This window comes from Oryctolagus cuniculus, chromosome 9, assembly GCF_964237555.1.
Source record: "Oryctolagus cuniculus chromosome 9, mOryCun1.1, whole genome shotgun sequence".
Lineage (NCBI taxonomy): Eukaryota > Metazoa > Chordata > Mammalia > Lagomorpha > Leporidae > Oryctolagus > Oryctolagus cuniculus.
This window is the reverse complement of record NC_091440.1, coordinates 71,576,758-71,591,390: the sequence shown is the minus strand read 5'-3', so window position 1 is coordinate 71,591,390 and position 14,633 is coordinate 71,576,758. Positions and strand designations below refer to the sequence as shown.

The window sequence follows — 14,633 nt, the reverse complement described above, 5'->3', positions numbered from 1 at the left end:
TAATCTATAAAACTAGATACCTGGGCCCTACTATCATATTCTCTCAAAGGAAACCCCATGAAAAGAAAAACAATTATAATACAAAATAAAGCTAAAAAACTGCAAAGTTAAGCATACAATAGCCATGCCAATTTTTCATCTATTATTTTATTAAGTCATTCAGTTGCCATGATGAATCAAACTTAAAATAATGAATTCAGAAAATGTTAACAAGTGAAAAAACTTTACATACTTCTTAAAATCTTAAATCAATGTAGTAATTGTTTGAGGGGAGAAGCTGGGTACTAAATAGAGTATTGCAGCAAAGCTAAACTGTCATATTACAATCCAGATGTTTGAAAAAATAAGACACTAATTTAAAGGTAAATGTGCTAATTATATTTGTTACTGAAGTTTCGAGTACCTTAGAACACAGCAGAAGAAAAATTAAATGATCTGGTATACCCTTAAAACTTTACTTTCTAGAACTTTAGAGAAAAATGACAAAGGGAAATATAAATAATAGAAGTAATCTACTCTAAAGATCTATGGCTCATTAATCTTTTCAAAATGTTGGTTGGTGGAGCTGACACTGTGACACCAATGGGTTAAGCCATTGATTGTGATGCCAGCATCCCATACTGGAGTGCCAGTTCAAGTCCTGGCTGTCCCAATTCTGATCCAGCTTCCTGCTAATGCACCAGGGAAGAGAGCAGATGATCCCAAATGCTTGAGCCTCTGAAACCCATGTGGGAGACCTGGATGGAGTTTCTGGCTCCTAGCTTCAGCCTGGCCCAACCCCAACTATTACAGCCATCTGGGGAGTGAACCAGAAGATGGAAGCTATTTCCTGATGTGTACCTGTGTGTGTGTGTGTGTGTGTGTGTGTCTTCCTCTCTCTCTAACATTCTGCACTTCAAATAAATAAATCTTTTTAAAATGTTGTTGGTTAGTTTCTTTTATGTCAATAAGCAATCATTTATAGCAGCTATAACATTATTGTTCACTTCCAGTGAAGTTCCACAGTTTCACCCCCACTGAAGTGTCTAATTATGCTAAAACCTAAAATATGCCTTTCAAAAAACAATTCCATGCCAACAGTATTTGCTGATAAGGTTTCTAAATCACATACACTAAAATACAGAAGTCAACACTGTTGGTATACTTTAATAAACAGGAACATTGAAACCCATGCCTTTACACCAGTGCACCCAAATCTCCTGCTGTCTTTGGGATGCTCCAATTTTATGTTTATTATCTGGTCTAATAATTAACTATGTCTCCTATTACACTATAAACGCCTCATTTTGTATAACTAGTATGATAGTCTATTTAATCCCAATATTTAAATAACTCAAACTTGAGAAATAAACTTAACGATCAGCCCAAAATAGGAACAAAGTTATTTTTCTCAGATGGTTCACTTCTGACTTTAAGTTCAGAATGACAGGTACACATACATGTAAAAATGTCTATGGAAATATAAACAATGATAGCTGGGCTACATTTATTTATGTTGACCCAAAGATACTCAGCAAACTTTAGTACTTTATTCATACTTTTAAGAATGACTTCATAGATCAGTGAAGAGAATACCCAAGAAAAGGAGGTGGGCATATAACCTTCTTAAGGAGCCTTCTGACTAACGGCAGGACAGGAAGTATTTTTTGTAAATGAAGCCTGAAATATGTAGACCTCACCTCTTCCCAATTCCAGCTGCCTGTTCCTCAACGAACACAATTTGGGAAAGAGGAACGGCCATGCAGCACTCCTAGGACAGAAAACAAGATCCAGAACACTCGTCAGAGCATCAACTGCCATTTACCTCAAAGTTGCTTAATAAAACTAATAATGGTATTCTAGCCCCTAAACTCAAAGAAAAATTAGATAAAATAACACTGAGGTGGCATTTTGTTTTGTGGGAGAACTAAAAAGGCTAAAAAGTAGTTGTACCTACCTTTGTGTTTATAGCAGGCATATTTTCTAAAAGCAATATTTACATAAAAACTTTACATGTAATATTGTCTTATATGGAAAAACTGACAAATTGAAACAATTTTAAGGAGTACATTATATGGGTGATTTTTCTTTTTAATGATTTTCCATACTTTATCCATGTATGTATGAACACACACACACACACACAAATACACTTTAACAGAAAATACTGATGTAGTGCCCCTTTGTGGGAAACTACATAATTTATGCAATTTTTAAATTACTATACGTAACTGGCATGTAATAGCTCTTAAGAATTTATACTAATTGCCTCTTTATATGATAATCAAAAAATTATACTAAGATTAATTACATTATCAACATATGGTTAAAGGATTCCCTTCTTCCCTCAAAAATTTTTTTTCTGAATGTATACAGCCACATGCTGCATAACCGTTTTGGTCAACATAGACAGCATTTTTTTTTTTTTTTTTTTGACAGGCAGAGTGGACAGTGAGAGAGAGAGACAGAGAGAACGGTCTTCCTTTGCCGTTGGTTCACCCTCCAATGGCCGCCGCGGCCGCCGTGCTGCGGCCGGCGCACCGCACCGATCCGATGGCAGGAGCCAGGTACTTATCCTGGTCTCCCATGGGGTGCAGGGCCCAAGCACTTGGGCCATCCTCCACTGCACTCCCTGGCCACAGCAGAGAGCTGGCCTGGAAGAGGGGCAAGCGGGACAGAATCCAGCGCCCCGACCGGGACTAGAACCCGGTGTGCCGGCGCCGCAAGGCGGAGGATTAGCCTAGTGAGCCGCAGCGCCGGCCCCATAGACAGCATTTTATATATTGTAGACAGCAGTCCCAAATGATTAATTACACTGGAGCTGAGCATCCCATTGCCTAGGGATATGGCAGCTGTTTGATACTGCAGAACAATGTATTCTCACAGGTGTGTGTAGTGATGCTGGTGAGCTGTCAGGCATATAAAAGTATAACAAACACAATTATGTGGGCCAGCACTGTGGAGTAAAAGGCTGTGTCTCTACCTGCAGTGCCAGCATCCCATATAGGCGATGGTTCAAGACCTAGATGATGCTCTACTTCCGATCTAGTTCCCTGTTAATGTGCCTGGGAAAGCAGAGGAAGTGCTTGGGTTCCTGACCCACAGGTGAGACCCAGAAGCTCCTAGTCCCTGGCTTTGGCCTGGCCCAGCCCCAGCCATTGTGGCCCTTTGGGGAGTGAACCAGCAGAAGACCTCTCTCTATCTTTCCCTCTCTCTGTCTTTAACTCTGCCTCTTAAGTAAATAAATCTTAAAAAAAAAAAAAAAAGAGTGAGACAGAGAGAGAAAAAGACAACAGCCAGGGGTCGGCACCGTGGCGCAGTAGGTTAATCTTCCACCTGTGGTGCCGGCATCCCATATGTGCGCCGATTCTAGTCCTGGCTGCTCCTCTTCCAGTCCAGTTCTCTGCTGTGGCCTGGGAAAGCAGTACAAGATGGCCCAAGTCCTTGGGCCCCTGTACCCGCGTGGGAGACCAGGAGGAAGCACCTGGCTCCTAGCTTCAGATCGGCACAGCTCCAGCTGTTACGGCCATTTGGAGAGTGAAGCAATGGACAGAAGACCTTTCTCTCTGTCTCTCACTGTCTGTAACTCTACCTCTCAAATAAATAAATAATTAATTAAAAAGGAAAAAAAAACAGCCAGAGTGCTTGGGCCCTTTGCCACCTATGTGTGGGAAAACCAGATGAAGTTCCTGGATCCTGGCTTTCGCCTAGCCCTACCCTGGCTATTACAACTATTTCAGAAGTGAACCAGTAGACAGAAGATCTCTCCCCCTCTCTGACACTCTACTATTCAAATAATAAAATAATAAATAAATAAATTTAAAAAATAAAACAAAAACTCAGGGCTAGGCCTTTGGTGCAATGGTTAAGATGCCACTCTACTTCCAAAATTCCAGCTTCCTGCTCATGTATACCATGAGAGACAGCAAGTAATGGCTCAAATAATTGAGTCAGCCACCCATGTGGGAGACCCAGATTGAGTTCTGGGGTCCTGGTTTTGGCCTGGCCCAGGTTCTGGCTGTTGAAAGCATTTGGAGAGTGAATCAGTGAATGGAAGATTTCTGTTTCAAAATAAAATTTTTTTTAAAAGCCAGAAAGTTTAAAAAAATTTTAAAGTTTACAAAGTAAAAAAAAGTTAATTTATTACTAAAGACAGAAAAATATTTTTAAATGTCTATTTTTACCTACTTGAAAGGCAGAGTGACAAAAAGAGAGAAATCTTCCATTTGCTGATTCACTTCCCAAATGCCAGCACAGCAATAAGGGCTGAGCCAGACTGAAGCCAAAAGCCCAGAATTCTATCCTGGTCTTCCATGTGGGTGGCAAGACTCAATCACTGGAGCCATCATCTGCTAGCTCCCAGGATGCATTAGCAGGAGGCTGGATCCAAAGCAGAGGAACCAACAATTGAACTGGTACTCCCATAAGGGACGCAAGTATCCCAAGTGGTGGCTTACCCTGCTGCATCACAATGTCTTATCTTTTTAATAAATTCAGTATAAAATGTAGTGTCAATAGGCTGTAGTAGTGAAGAGTAGTGTCCTAGGCCTTCAGGCACTCAGCATTCTCTGATTACCCACAACAATGGCCAGTCCCATAGGCTCCATTTGTGATAAGAGCCCTGCACAGGTATATCATTTTTCATCTTTTATATCATACTTTTGCTATCATTTTTCCATGTTTAAATGTTTCAATACACAAATACCACTAAACTACAGTTGCCCACAGTATCCATTAGAGTAACATGATGTACAGGTTTATAGCCTGAGAGCAATAGTCTATCCTATATAGCCTAGGTGTGCAGCAGGCCGTACCAGCCAGGTTTGTGGATAGACATCCTATGTTTGCACAACACAGCCTCACCATGCATTTCTCAGAATCTATCCCTGTGGTTAAATGAAGCATAACTATTTATTTTAAAAGAGTAAGACAGGGCTGGCGTTGCGGCTCACTAGGCTAATCCTCCGCCTGCGGTGCCGGCACACCGGGTTCTAGTCCCGGTTGCTCCTCTTCCAGTCCAGCTCTCTGCTGTGGCCCAGGAGTGCAGTGGAGGATGGCCCAAGTGCTTGGGCCCTGCACCCGCATGGGAGACCAGGAGGAAGCACCTGGCTCCTGGCTTCAGAGCAGCACAGCCCACCGGCTGTAGCAGTCGTTTGGGGGGTGAACCAATGGAAGGAAGACCTTTCTCTCTCTCTAACTCTGCCTGTCAAAAAAAAAAAAAAGAAAAGAAAAAAAAAGAGTAAGACAGTATTAGTGATCTAAGGCAGGCATTATCAAGCGAGCTATATCATCCCAAAGCGGCAAAAATTGATTCTTGGGGGGAAAAACAGTCAAATAGTGTAATGGTTAGTTACCTTTCAAAGGGCCATAGCACAGCATGTAGTTCATCTGTAGCATTAAAATTTCATGGGAGAGGGAGAGACTAGGAAAATAAAAATGTGAAAGAGAGACCTTATTGGAGCTGGCACTGTGGCATAGCAGGAAAAGCTGCCACCTGCAGTGCCAGTATCCCATATGGGAGACGGTTCGAGTCCTGGCTGCTCCACTTCTGATCCAACTCTCTGCTATGGCCTGGGAAAGCAGGAGATGGCTCAAGTTCCGGGGCCCCTGTACCCACGTGGGAGACCTGGAAGAAGCTCCTGGCCTTGAATAGGCCCAGTTCTGGCTGTTGTGGCCATTTGGGTAGTGAACCAGAGAATGGAAGACATTTCTCTCTCTCCCTGTCTCTGCCTCTCTGTAACTCTGTCTTTCAAAGAAATAGATCTTAAAAAAAATAAAAATAAAAAAAAAAGACCGACCTTATTTTAGTGACAACACTAAAATTAATGTACATATACTTTCAAGTGAAGGCTCTTTAGAATAAGGGTATCAGCTCTATACATACATAACTTACTCTCTCTTCCTGGAAATTTAAAAACTGGGGAGAAGGAAGGGAGTTCTCTTCCTGGGTGACTCAGAGGCAGTACTCAATGTTGAGGTAAGGGAACGCCCTATATGGGCCCAGCACTGTGGCTTCGCTGGTAAAACCACTGCCTGCGGTGCTGGCATCCAGTTCCAGTCCCAGCTGCTCTGCTTCTGATCTGGCTCTTTGCTATGGCCTGGGAAAGCAATAGAGGATGGGCCAAGTCCTTGGGTGCCTGTACCTGCATGGGAGGCCGGGAGGAGGCTGGAGGCTGGAGGCTGGAGGCTGGAGGCTGGAGGCTGGAGGCTGGAGGCTGGAGGCTCGAGGCTCCTGGCTTCAGAGCACTTGGCCCACCTCGGGCCATTGCAGCCATTGGGGAATGGGCCTGAGGATAGAGAAACTCTCTTTCTCTCTCTCTCTCTTTCTGTGTGTGTGTCTGTATTTGCCTATCAAATAAATAAACTTAAAAAAAAAAAAAAAAAAGAGTATGCCCGTCTAACAGCCCTAACTTCCTGAGTTTTAATAACTGGAAGAGCAGGTTGTTTTGGGGGATGCTTCAGTCTTTTCAAAGGATCCCTCACCACTGATGGGAAAATCACTCTCCTGCTAGAAGCAGAATGCTCAGGCATGGAGTAATATTTGATTGGTGTCTTAAAGAATAGGAGCCACCACGATTCTCCACCCAATAACTACATAGACACTTTTCTGGAACTAAATGAGGGACAACACCCTCACTCTTTGTACTCCACTCAGAGCCTACATTCTTTTGAAATTCTTTTTTTAATTTAATTTTATTTAGGAGACAGAGAGAATAGGACAAAGCTCTCATAAACTGATTCACTCCCCACATGTCCACAATGATCAGAGTGGAAGCTGGGCACCAGGAACTCAATCCAGGGCTCCCACATGGGTGGCGGGAACTCATTACTTGAGCCATCATCTGCTGTCTCCCAGAGTGCCCATTAGCAAGAACCTGGAATCAGGAGCCAGAGCAGGGAACTGAACCCAGGCACATTGGTGTGGAATGCAAGCACCCTAACCCATGGCTTAATGGTTGGACCAAATACCTGCCCCCTTCGGATATTTTGAACAGAAAAATGTATTGCATCTATTGATACTTTTGCCAAAAGGGGGGAACTAAAAGAAAAAGGAAACAAAAACTTCAGTGATTTAAAACCTAGAACAGGTGACAAAAACCGTATCTTACATGATTTTTCTGATCTCTCCAAATCAGTCGGTGTGTGCTAAGAAGGAGGGTCCCAGCATCAAATTTTATCTAGAAAGAACATAACAAAGTATTAATAATATATCATTCAGTGCTCTCTAGATTTACCTTCCCACAAATCACACAATACTAAATCATATAAACATTTTATAAGTAGGTTTATCACAAATAAAAAAGCAACGTTACACACATCATAAATCTAAGTTATACATGCTACTGTAATTGGTTTGGAGAAAATCAAAAACAACCCTGAAGTGTAACAGCCAGGCAGTTAAATACAATGAGATCCAGGAAGAGGTTAAAAGAATGAGATGAGCAGAGCCAGAAGCTTCCATCACCGCTGTCAGTGTCAAGAGTCGTGCCTGTAATGATGAGCTCCAGCTCCTGGAAACCATCAGTAAAAACTGCTAGAGGATCAAGAAGGGCTTTGTGCGCAACACGCAAGCTGACGGAATTTTCTATGGGAATTTTCCAATGGTCTGGAGAAGTTGTCACTCAGGGTGGTGGTGGTAGCTTTCCGCCAGCTATAAAACAGAATGGCAGTGTGGCAACCCTGCCTGGGATTGTTCATCCATCTGCTGTGTGTCCTGATGTCTATTCAGGCTATGGGTTTGCTGCTGAGAATATTGCAGTCTTTGAGACAAGTGACCCTGAAGCAATGGTATCCCTGGTGGTGTTAGATTTGACTTTAGCTGTGGTGTCTGCTGGTTTAAATGAAAAAGATGGCCTGCCTGTGAAGGAGTAACTTGCCCAAGCTGCATTTGACCACATCCCTGTTGGCATGGCATCAAAAGCTGTCATTCCACTGACTGCCAAAGACGTGAGAAGGCCTTGGAGATAAGTATGGACTGGTCCCTACAAGAACACTATGGTTGAAGATGAGGTTTTCAGTGAGTATGCTGCTAAGAAAATGAGCTTCAAGCATAAGGGACAAGTGTGCATGATGACCCACAGTGGCCACACAGGCATAGGCCACCAAGTAGCCTCAAATGCACTGGCAGTTGTGCAAAAGGCCAGACAGACAAGATTACAGTAAACGACCATCAGCTGGCTAGTGCTCAAATCACTTCTGCAGGTCAGGCCTGCCTAAAGGGAATGGTAGTGGCTGGGAACCACACCTGCTCCACTGCTCTTCCATGACTTTCTCAACTCACTGGGTATTGCTGTGGATTCGTTCTGAGAGGAAGAGTCATCACACAGACACCAGGAGTCAAGTGAAAACGGGCCAGAGGTGAGCAGCTTGTAGACTCATTAATTTCAGCTGGTACAGCAGCTTCTATAACTGAGGCAGCCAATCCAGTCAAGGGGCAGTTTATGCCCTAACCAATCACAGCCTGTTGCCAGGCAGGCTCCATTGCCAGGAGGGTTCCAAAGCCATTCCTGAGTAACTGACGCTCACTTGCCAGCGGCCACCTTGGCATGGCCTTCTCATTCCACCACATTTCCCCCTTTTCGTTTATTTTTGAGCAACGGGAGGCATGATTCTTGGCCATACCATTGTTGAACCCGTTTCCTTATGGTCTCCGTACGTGGCTGTGCCTGTCTTAGGTTGTCCCCCAGGGGATCTTACCCGTCATTGACTAACCAGCCCTCAAAACGGGAGACGACAGGAGTGCTTGCTCAGAGGGGGGGTAGGAATGAGGAACAATGGAAATCAGGAATGGCGTGACCGCACACAGGCTGTGAGCCATTTGAGTGGCTGACCAGAGCTAGTGGAGTATAAAGCAGTAGCGGATGTGGCTATGGGCAGTTCCTCAGGAAAGGATGATAGGGCAGGTGCATCCGCTAACAAGGCGGACTCTCAGTCTTGTTCAGCTGGTTCTGGTTGACTGTCAGTTGCAGGCTTGATGTTTCTGGCTGGTACCCAAATGGGCTGCCCCACATTCTCTGGAAAGACACAAGCATATCTTCGGCCCTTGCTTAGCAGAAGCCTTTCTACGGGCGTTGGAATCCACGGCCTGAATTCTGCATCCGCTCAGACATTAACGGCAAACATGTGGGTGGGATGGGGTCTAGCAGCTGCCCTTAGAGCCTGGGGTGCCCGGGGATGGCCACAAATGTGGAGATCCTCACTGGGTGCGGATGGGATGACCTCACATGGGTTATCGCCTCGAGGTTGTCTAAGTTCATTCCACAGATATTTGGGGGGTGGGTGACTAGGCATTGCTGCCTTCTCTGCTGTCCTGTCATTTTCACTGTCAGAGCTCTCTCTCCCTAAGTCATCAACTGTTGCCTGTGAGGCAGCGGCCTGGAGTGACAGGCTCTTATCACTCACAGGTTCATTATGTTTGGTAATCTGGGTGGGTTTCTGAGAGGGGGTTATCTTTCCCATGTTTAAGCACTTAAGAACGGCACGCCACAACAACTCTAGCCAAAGGAAAGAGATCCACAGCACTGCTGCCATAACAAAACCAATTCCTAGCACCTCAGCGGCTGATGGCATTATGCAGGGGGTTTGCCATGTTAGACGACCAGATAGTGGTGTATCAGATCCTAAGTATGCCCTGTGCTTAGTGGGGGACTTCCTTGATTTGTTAGGTCAAGGCTGTATGCCCACACGGTGTCTCCAGAGCATCACCTCAATAGAGTGAAGGAAGATGACTTGGTTCTGAATTCTGGGATGATCAGTCCCTTATGTGAATTCGCCTGGTGAACCGAAAGTAAAAGGAGGAGCCGAGAAGCGGCATTAGTGTGTGCCTAACCTGGGGTCACTTCAATCATGGATAAGGACAAGGGAAGGGTAGTTTAGGAGGGGGTTCTGTGCTCACCCTCACAGAACTGAAGAGCACATAAAACACTGAGGGGCCTACTTGCTGATATCAAGGGGAGAGGACCTCGCCGAGTCTGACATGCTCTCAGTCACATTGGGCGCCAGAAGTTGCTGTGGATTCGTTCTGAGAGGAGGAGCGTGGTGGGGACAAGAGATGCGGAGTCACCACACAGACTCCGGGAGTCGGGAGGAAGTGGGCCAGATGTGGGGAACAACTGCCAGCAGGTGGAAACAGCAAGCAGGCCATCACACTTGGGTTGACTGCCGTTATCAAAGTGTGGGACCTTGACCAAGAGCACCACTGGACAGCACCAATGCTCACAGAGGAGAACTGGACTGAAAGGCGCTTCAGACACCAGATGCAAGACCCAGCAGGTTACAAAGTGTGCAGCTCTAACTGCTTCAGGAGCCAGTGCTGTAAAATAATCTTCCACAAGAATCCACACTGCCCCATTTAGAAAGCGAAGAATATGTTCCATTGTGCCACAGATTTGTAATAAAATCTATTAGAGGACTGGTGAAAGGAGTCAAGAAATGGCCTTGCTCTATCATATGATTTTTTTTTTATATATTTATTTTACTTATTTGAGAGACAGAGTTAGAGAGAGAGGGAGAGGGGCAGAGAGGGAGGGAGGGATGGAGGGAGAGAGTATCTTCCAAGCACTGGTTCACTCCCCAAATGGCTGCAACGGCTGGGGCTAGGCCAGGCCCAAGCCAGGAGTTTTATCTGGGTCTCCCACATACATTCCAGGGCCCAAGCACTTGGGCCATCTTCTGCTGCTTTCCCAGGTGCATTAGCAGGGAGCTGGATAGGAAGTGGAGCAGCTGAGATTTGAGTGGCATCCCTACGGGATGCAGGCATTGCAGGCCGTGGCTTAACCTGCTATGCCACAACACCGGCCGCATCATCATAAGAGTCTTTAATCTTCAGGAAAAAATTTACCTCAAGTTTTGTTTATCACCCAAGAGGTGCATGAAGAATATTCTATTAGGTAAGAAGGACAGAACTATATGGACAACAATGGACCTCTAAGACAGAATTAGTAGGGATAAAAGCAATTTGTAGCATATTACATATAATTTAATATGTATGTAATATACTGCTACATGTATGTAATATATGTATATACACACATCTTTACATAAGTAATAAAAAAGGTCTAAAAGGAATACACAGTGATCCATTAACGCTGAAAAGGATGAAGGAATGGGAGGAAAAGCAGCAAAGGGCCCTTTTACACTCTTACATACTGCACTGTTGATCATATTTTTTAACAATGAGACTGGCTTTATGTATAACACTTATTCAATTGTTCTTTCAATTTTTAAATAGAAACATTTAGAAACAGACACAAATATATTCAATCAACAGCACTGAGACAAGTGGGTTGACAAACAGGGAAAAACCTTAGATTCAAATCTAACAAACTGCAGTAATACAAATTCCAGATGGATCAGATATTTAGAAGGGAAAAAAAGAAAGAAAAATTATAAAAACAGAAAAAAATCAAGAATTTCAAAAAATCATCTCAAGAAGGCCCCTCTAAGAAAGACATTAAAATTCATTGATGTTAGAGGAAAAGACCAACAAATGCAACTGTACACACATGCACACAAATTCTTCATGGCAAAAACCTCAGTGGCAAAGACAAAAGACAAATGACAGACTGAGAAAAGTGACTGCAACTCACATCAGAGACAAAGGACTAATGTCCTTACTATATGGAGCACTCAAACAAATCAGTGAGAAAATAGCCTGTAATCCTCTAGAGAAATGTACAAAGACTATTAATAGAAATTTCCCAGAAAAGGAACATAAACACTTTTATAAACACATTAATAGATGCCCAAGCTTCACTGACAATAAGATAAATACAAAGAACATCAAAATACCCCTCTTCTTTTTAAAAATTATTTATTTTATTTGAGAGGCAGAGAGACAAGGAGAGACAGCAAGCAATCTCCTGTGTGTGTATAATATTTTAAAAAGAAAACTCATGAACACACACAAATACACACAAGAACAGTTATGGATGGAGATTCAATCAATGACACTGAGACAACAGTGTTGCCAAGTGGGGGGGGGGGGGTTCAACTTATACCTAAACATACTGCAGCAAAGTAAACTCTGGATGGATCAAATATTAGGGCCAAAAACAGAAAGAAAATTATAAAAACAATAGAAATGTCTGCAATGACTGGGCTGGGCCAGGCCAAAGCAGGGAGAATTTGACTGGTCTCCCGTGTGGGTGGCAGAGACCCAACCACTTGAGTCATTACATGCTCCCGCCCAGAGTGTGCATTAGCAGGAAGCTGGAACTGGGAGCAGAGACAGGTCTCAAACCTAGGCACTCCAAAGTGGGATGTAGGCTTATTCAGCTGCGCCTTATCTACCAGGCCAAGCAACCACCCTGATACCCCTTTCACCCCTAAGACTGGCAAAGATCCAAAAGTTTGATAGCACTGACTGGTGACTAAAGGAAAACCTCTGTGGAGAAAAATGTGCTAATATCTATAAAAATTACAAATACACACATCGTTTGACCCAAGGATACTTGGAACTTGCTACAGGTGAATTCATACTTGGGCAAGATGATATAATATCAGGCTATCCATTGCTGTTTCTAAGAGCAAAGACTGAAAATAATTCAAATGGCATTCATTTGATTTATAGGCATTCATTAAAAAGAATTCATAGGCATTCATTAAAAAGAATATGGAGAATTTTTATGTACTTACAGTAGTCAATAAAACCTAAAACGCTACCGATTGTAACATGCATCTTGCTTTCATAATTGTTAAAATGTGAAAAAGTGTGCTTAGAAACAATGACATACAGTATATTCTCCAGATAATCAACTGAAAAAAGCAGCTTCAAAATAGGAAGCACAAGATATTACACATTTATATTTTAAAAAGTAAAAAACATTATGTTTCACACAAATACCTGTGTGTGACACATATGCACAGCTCTGTAGAATGAGACACTTGGGGAGATCAAGGTGACCAAAAGACAAGGGTGGGAAGGAGACTTCTAACTCTCTGGACTGAATCTAAACGTCCACCTCAGATCCCAATGTTGATGCCCTAAGGCCACTGTGATGGTATTTGGAGATGGAAGATGGTGCCTGTGTAAGGTCACCAGTGGGGTCCATGACAGATTAGTGCTCTTTTTTAAGATTTGGGTTTTTTATTTGAAAGGTAGAATTACAGAGAAGGCGAGAGAGAGACAAAGAGGTCTTCCACGTACTGGTTCACTCCCTAGATGGCCATGTTGGCTAGGGCTGCACCAGGCTGAAGCTAGGAGCTTCTTCTGTCTCCCACATGGATACAGGGGTCCAAGCACATGGGCCATCTTCTCTGCATTAGCAGAAGAGGGCATTAGCAGGGAGCTCGATAGCAAGTGGAGCAGCTACAAATTCAACCAACACCATATGTGATGCTGGCACTGCAGGCAGAGGCTTAACCTGCTATGCCAACAGCACTGGCCCCTGGATTAGTGCCCTTCCAAGCAGAGGAAGAGACATGAGAGCTCTCTCTACATGCATGAATGTAGGAAAGGCCTAGTGAACACACAGTGAACCAGTGGTTGTCTGCAAGTTGGGAAGAGGACCACCCTGAAGACCCAAACCCGCCAACACGTTATCTTGCCCAAAGAACTGTGAAAAATAAATGTTCGTCGTTTAAGCTCCTAGTCAATGGCATTGTTAAAACAGCCCAAGCTAAGACATGCATACTCAAAATATGAAATCTGTAATGTTTTCAAAAACTATAATACAATGTGAAAAAAATAACAATTAAGTCTTTGGGATCAAATTTTAACTCTGATAATTTGTCATTATCTTTGAAAATTATATAAGTAATAAAGTTTTTAAGTTGGAACCCAAGAGAATAAAACAAACTCCTTAATTTCTGTGAAAAGCAAGAGTACACTGCTATCTTCTATGAATTCTAATGATCAGAAATTAGAATTTGCCATAAGAAGATGTGCTTGTATACTTTCTAGGGGTATTTAGTTATGTCAAAAATTGTAAGGCTGGTCCCATTTACAAGGCTACCTTATGACATAAACTCTAAGGAAAGTATTTTAGTGAGTGTCCAATTCTTACAAGTAATAACAGGATTCCACTGTCTTTAAAATCATATAGAGCAGGCATTTGGTCTAGCAGTTAGGCTACCAGTTAAGATGCTCACTTCCCACATCAGACTGTTTGAGTCTGATGCCCAGCTCCAGCTCCTGACTCCAGCTTCCTGCTAACAGAGTCCCTGGGAGCCAGTGGTGATGGCTCAAGTAACTGGGTACCCACCACCCACACGAGTTGAGACACCAGCTTCTTTCTTCAGTTCCCACGCTGGCCCAGCCATTTGCAGACACTGGGAAGTGAACCAGCAGTTGGGAGCTTGCTGATTCGCTCTGCCTCTCAAATAAATAAATACGTATTTTTTTTTAATTCCCTTTTCCAAAAGCAAGTATTTTATTAACTTGAGAGTACATGATGTTGCATTAGAACATGAGTTCTGATTAAGAAGTGCTGTGTTTTATCTTACTGAAATCCAAGCAGAAGGATGTAAATTTCAAGCTCAAACCAGAGTCTGTTCCATTGCTATGTCAATTAACAATATGCAGACATAAAATCTTGCTGCTATAAGTGAAGAGATTGTGCAATAGTTCCCTTCAGGGGTTCCAGGGGATTCTGATCTAAGCCTGACAGACAAGTTACTGCTGGTTTGCTTTACCACTCAGAGTTAGAATAATT

At 43.2% G+C, this 14,633-nt stretch overlaps 1 protein-coding gene and 1 pseudogene across 3 annotated transcripts in view; one reads left to right on the top strand and one right to left on the bottom strand.

Moving 5' to 3' along the window:
- The window catches only part of VPS36 (vacuolar protein sorting 36 homolog), a 39,370-nt gene that overhangs the window by 19,415 nt on the left and 5,322 nt on the right, over nt 1-14,633 (bottom strand). For 2 of the 3 annotated variants that reach the window (XM_008273890.4, XM_002720741.5), the window contains exons 2-3: nt 7,089-7,157; nt 1,680-1,750 (exon numbers count right to left, since the gene is read on the bottom strand). In XM_008273890.4, coding sequence (XP_008272112.2) covers nt 1,680-1,741 — 62 coding nt within the window. In that variant the 5' untranslated portion in view covers nt 1,742-1,750; nt 7,089-7,157. Of the gene's footprint in view, nt 1-1,679; nt 1,751-5,333; nt 5,378-7,088; nt 7,158-14,633 lie in introns of those variants that run through there. The other variant, XM_017350294.3, reaches the window with a different exon arrangement.
- LOC138843728 (RNA-splicing ligase RtcB homolog pseudogene) lies at nt 7,317-9,759 on the top strand (annotated as a pseudogene).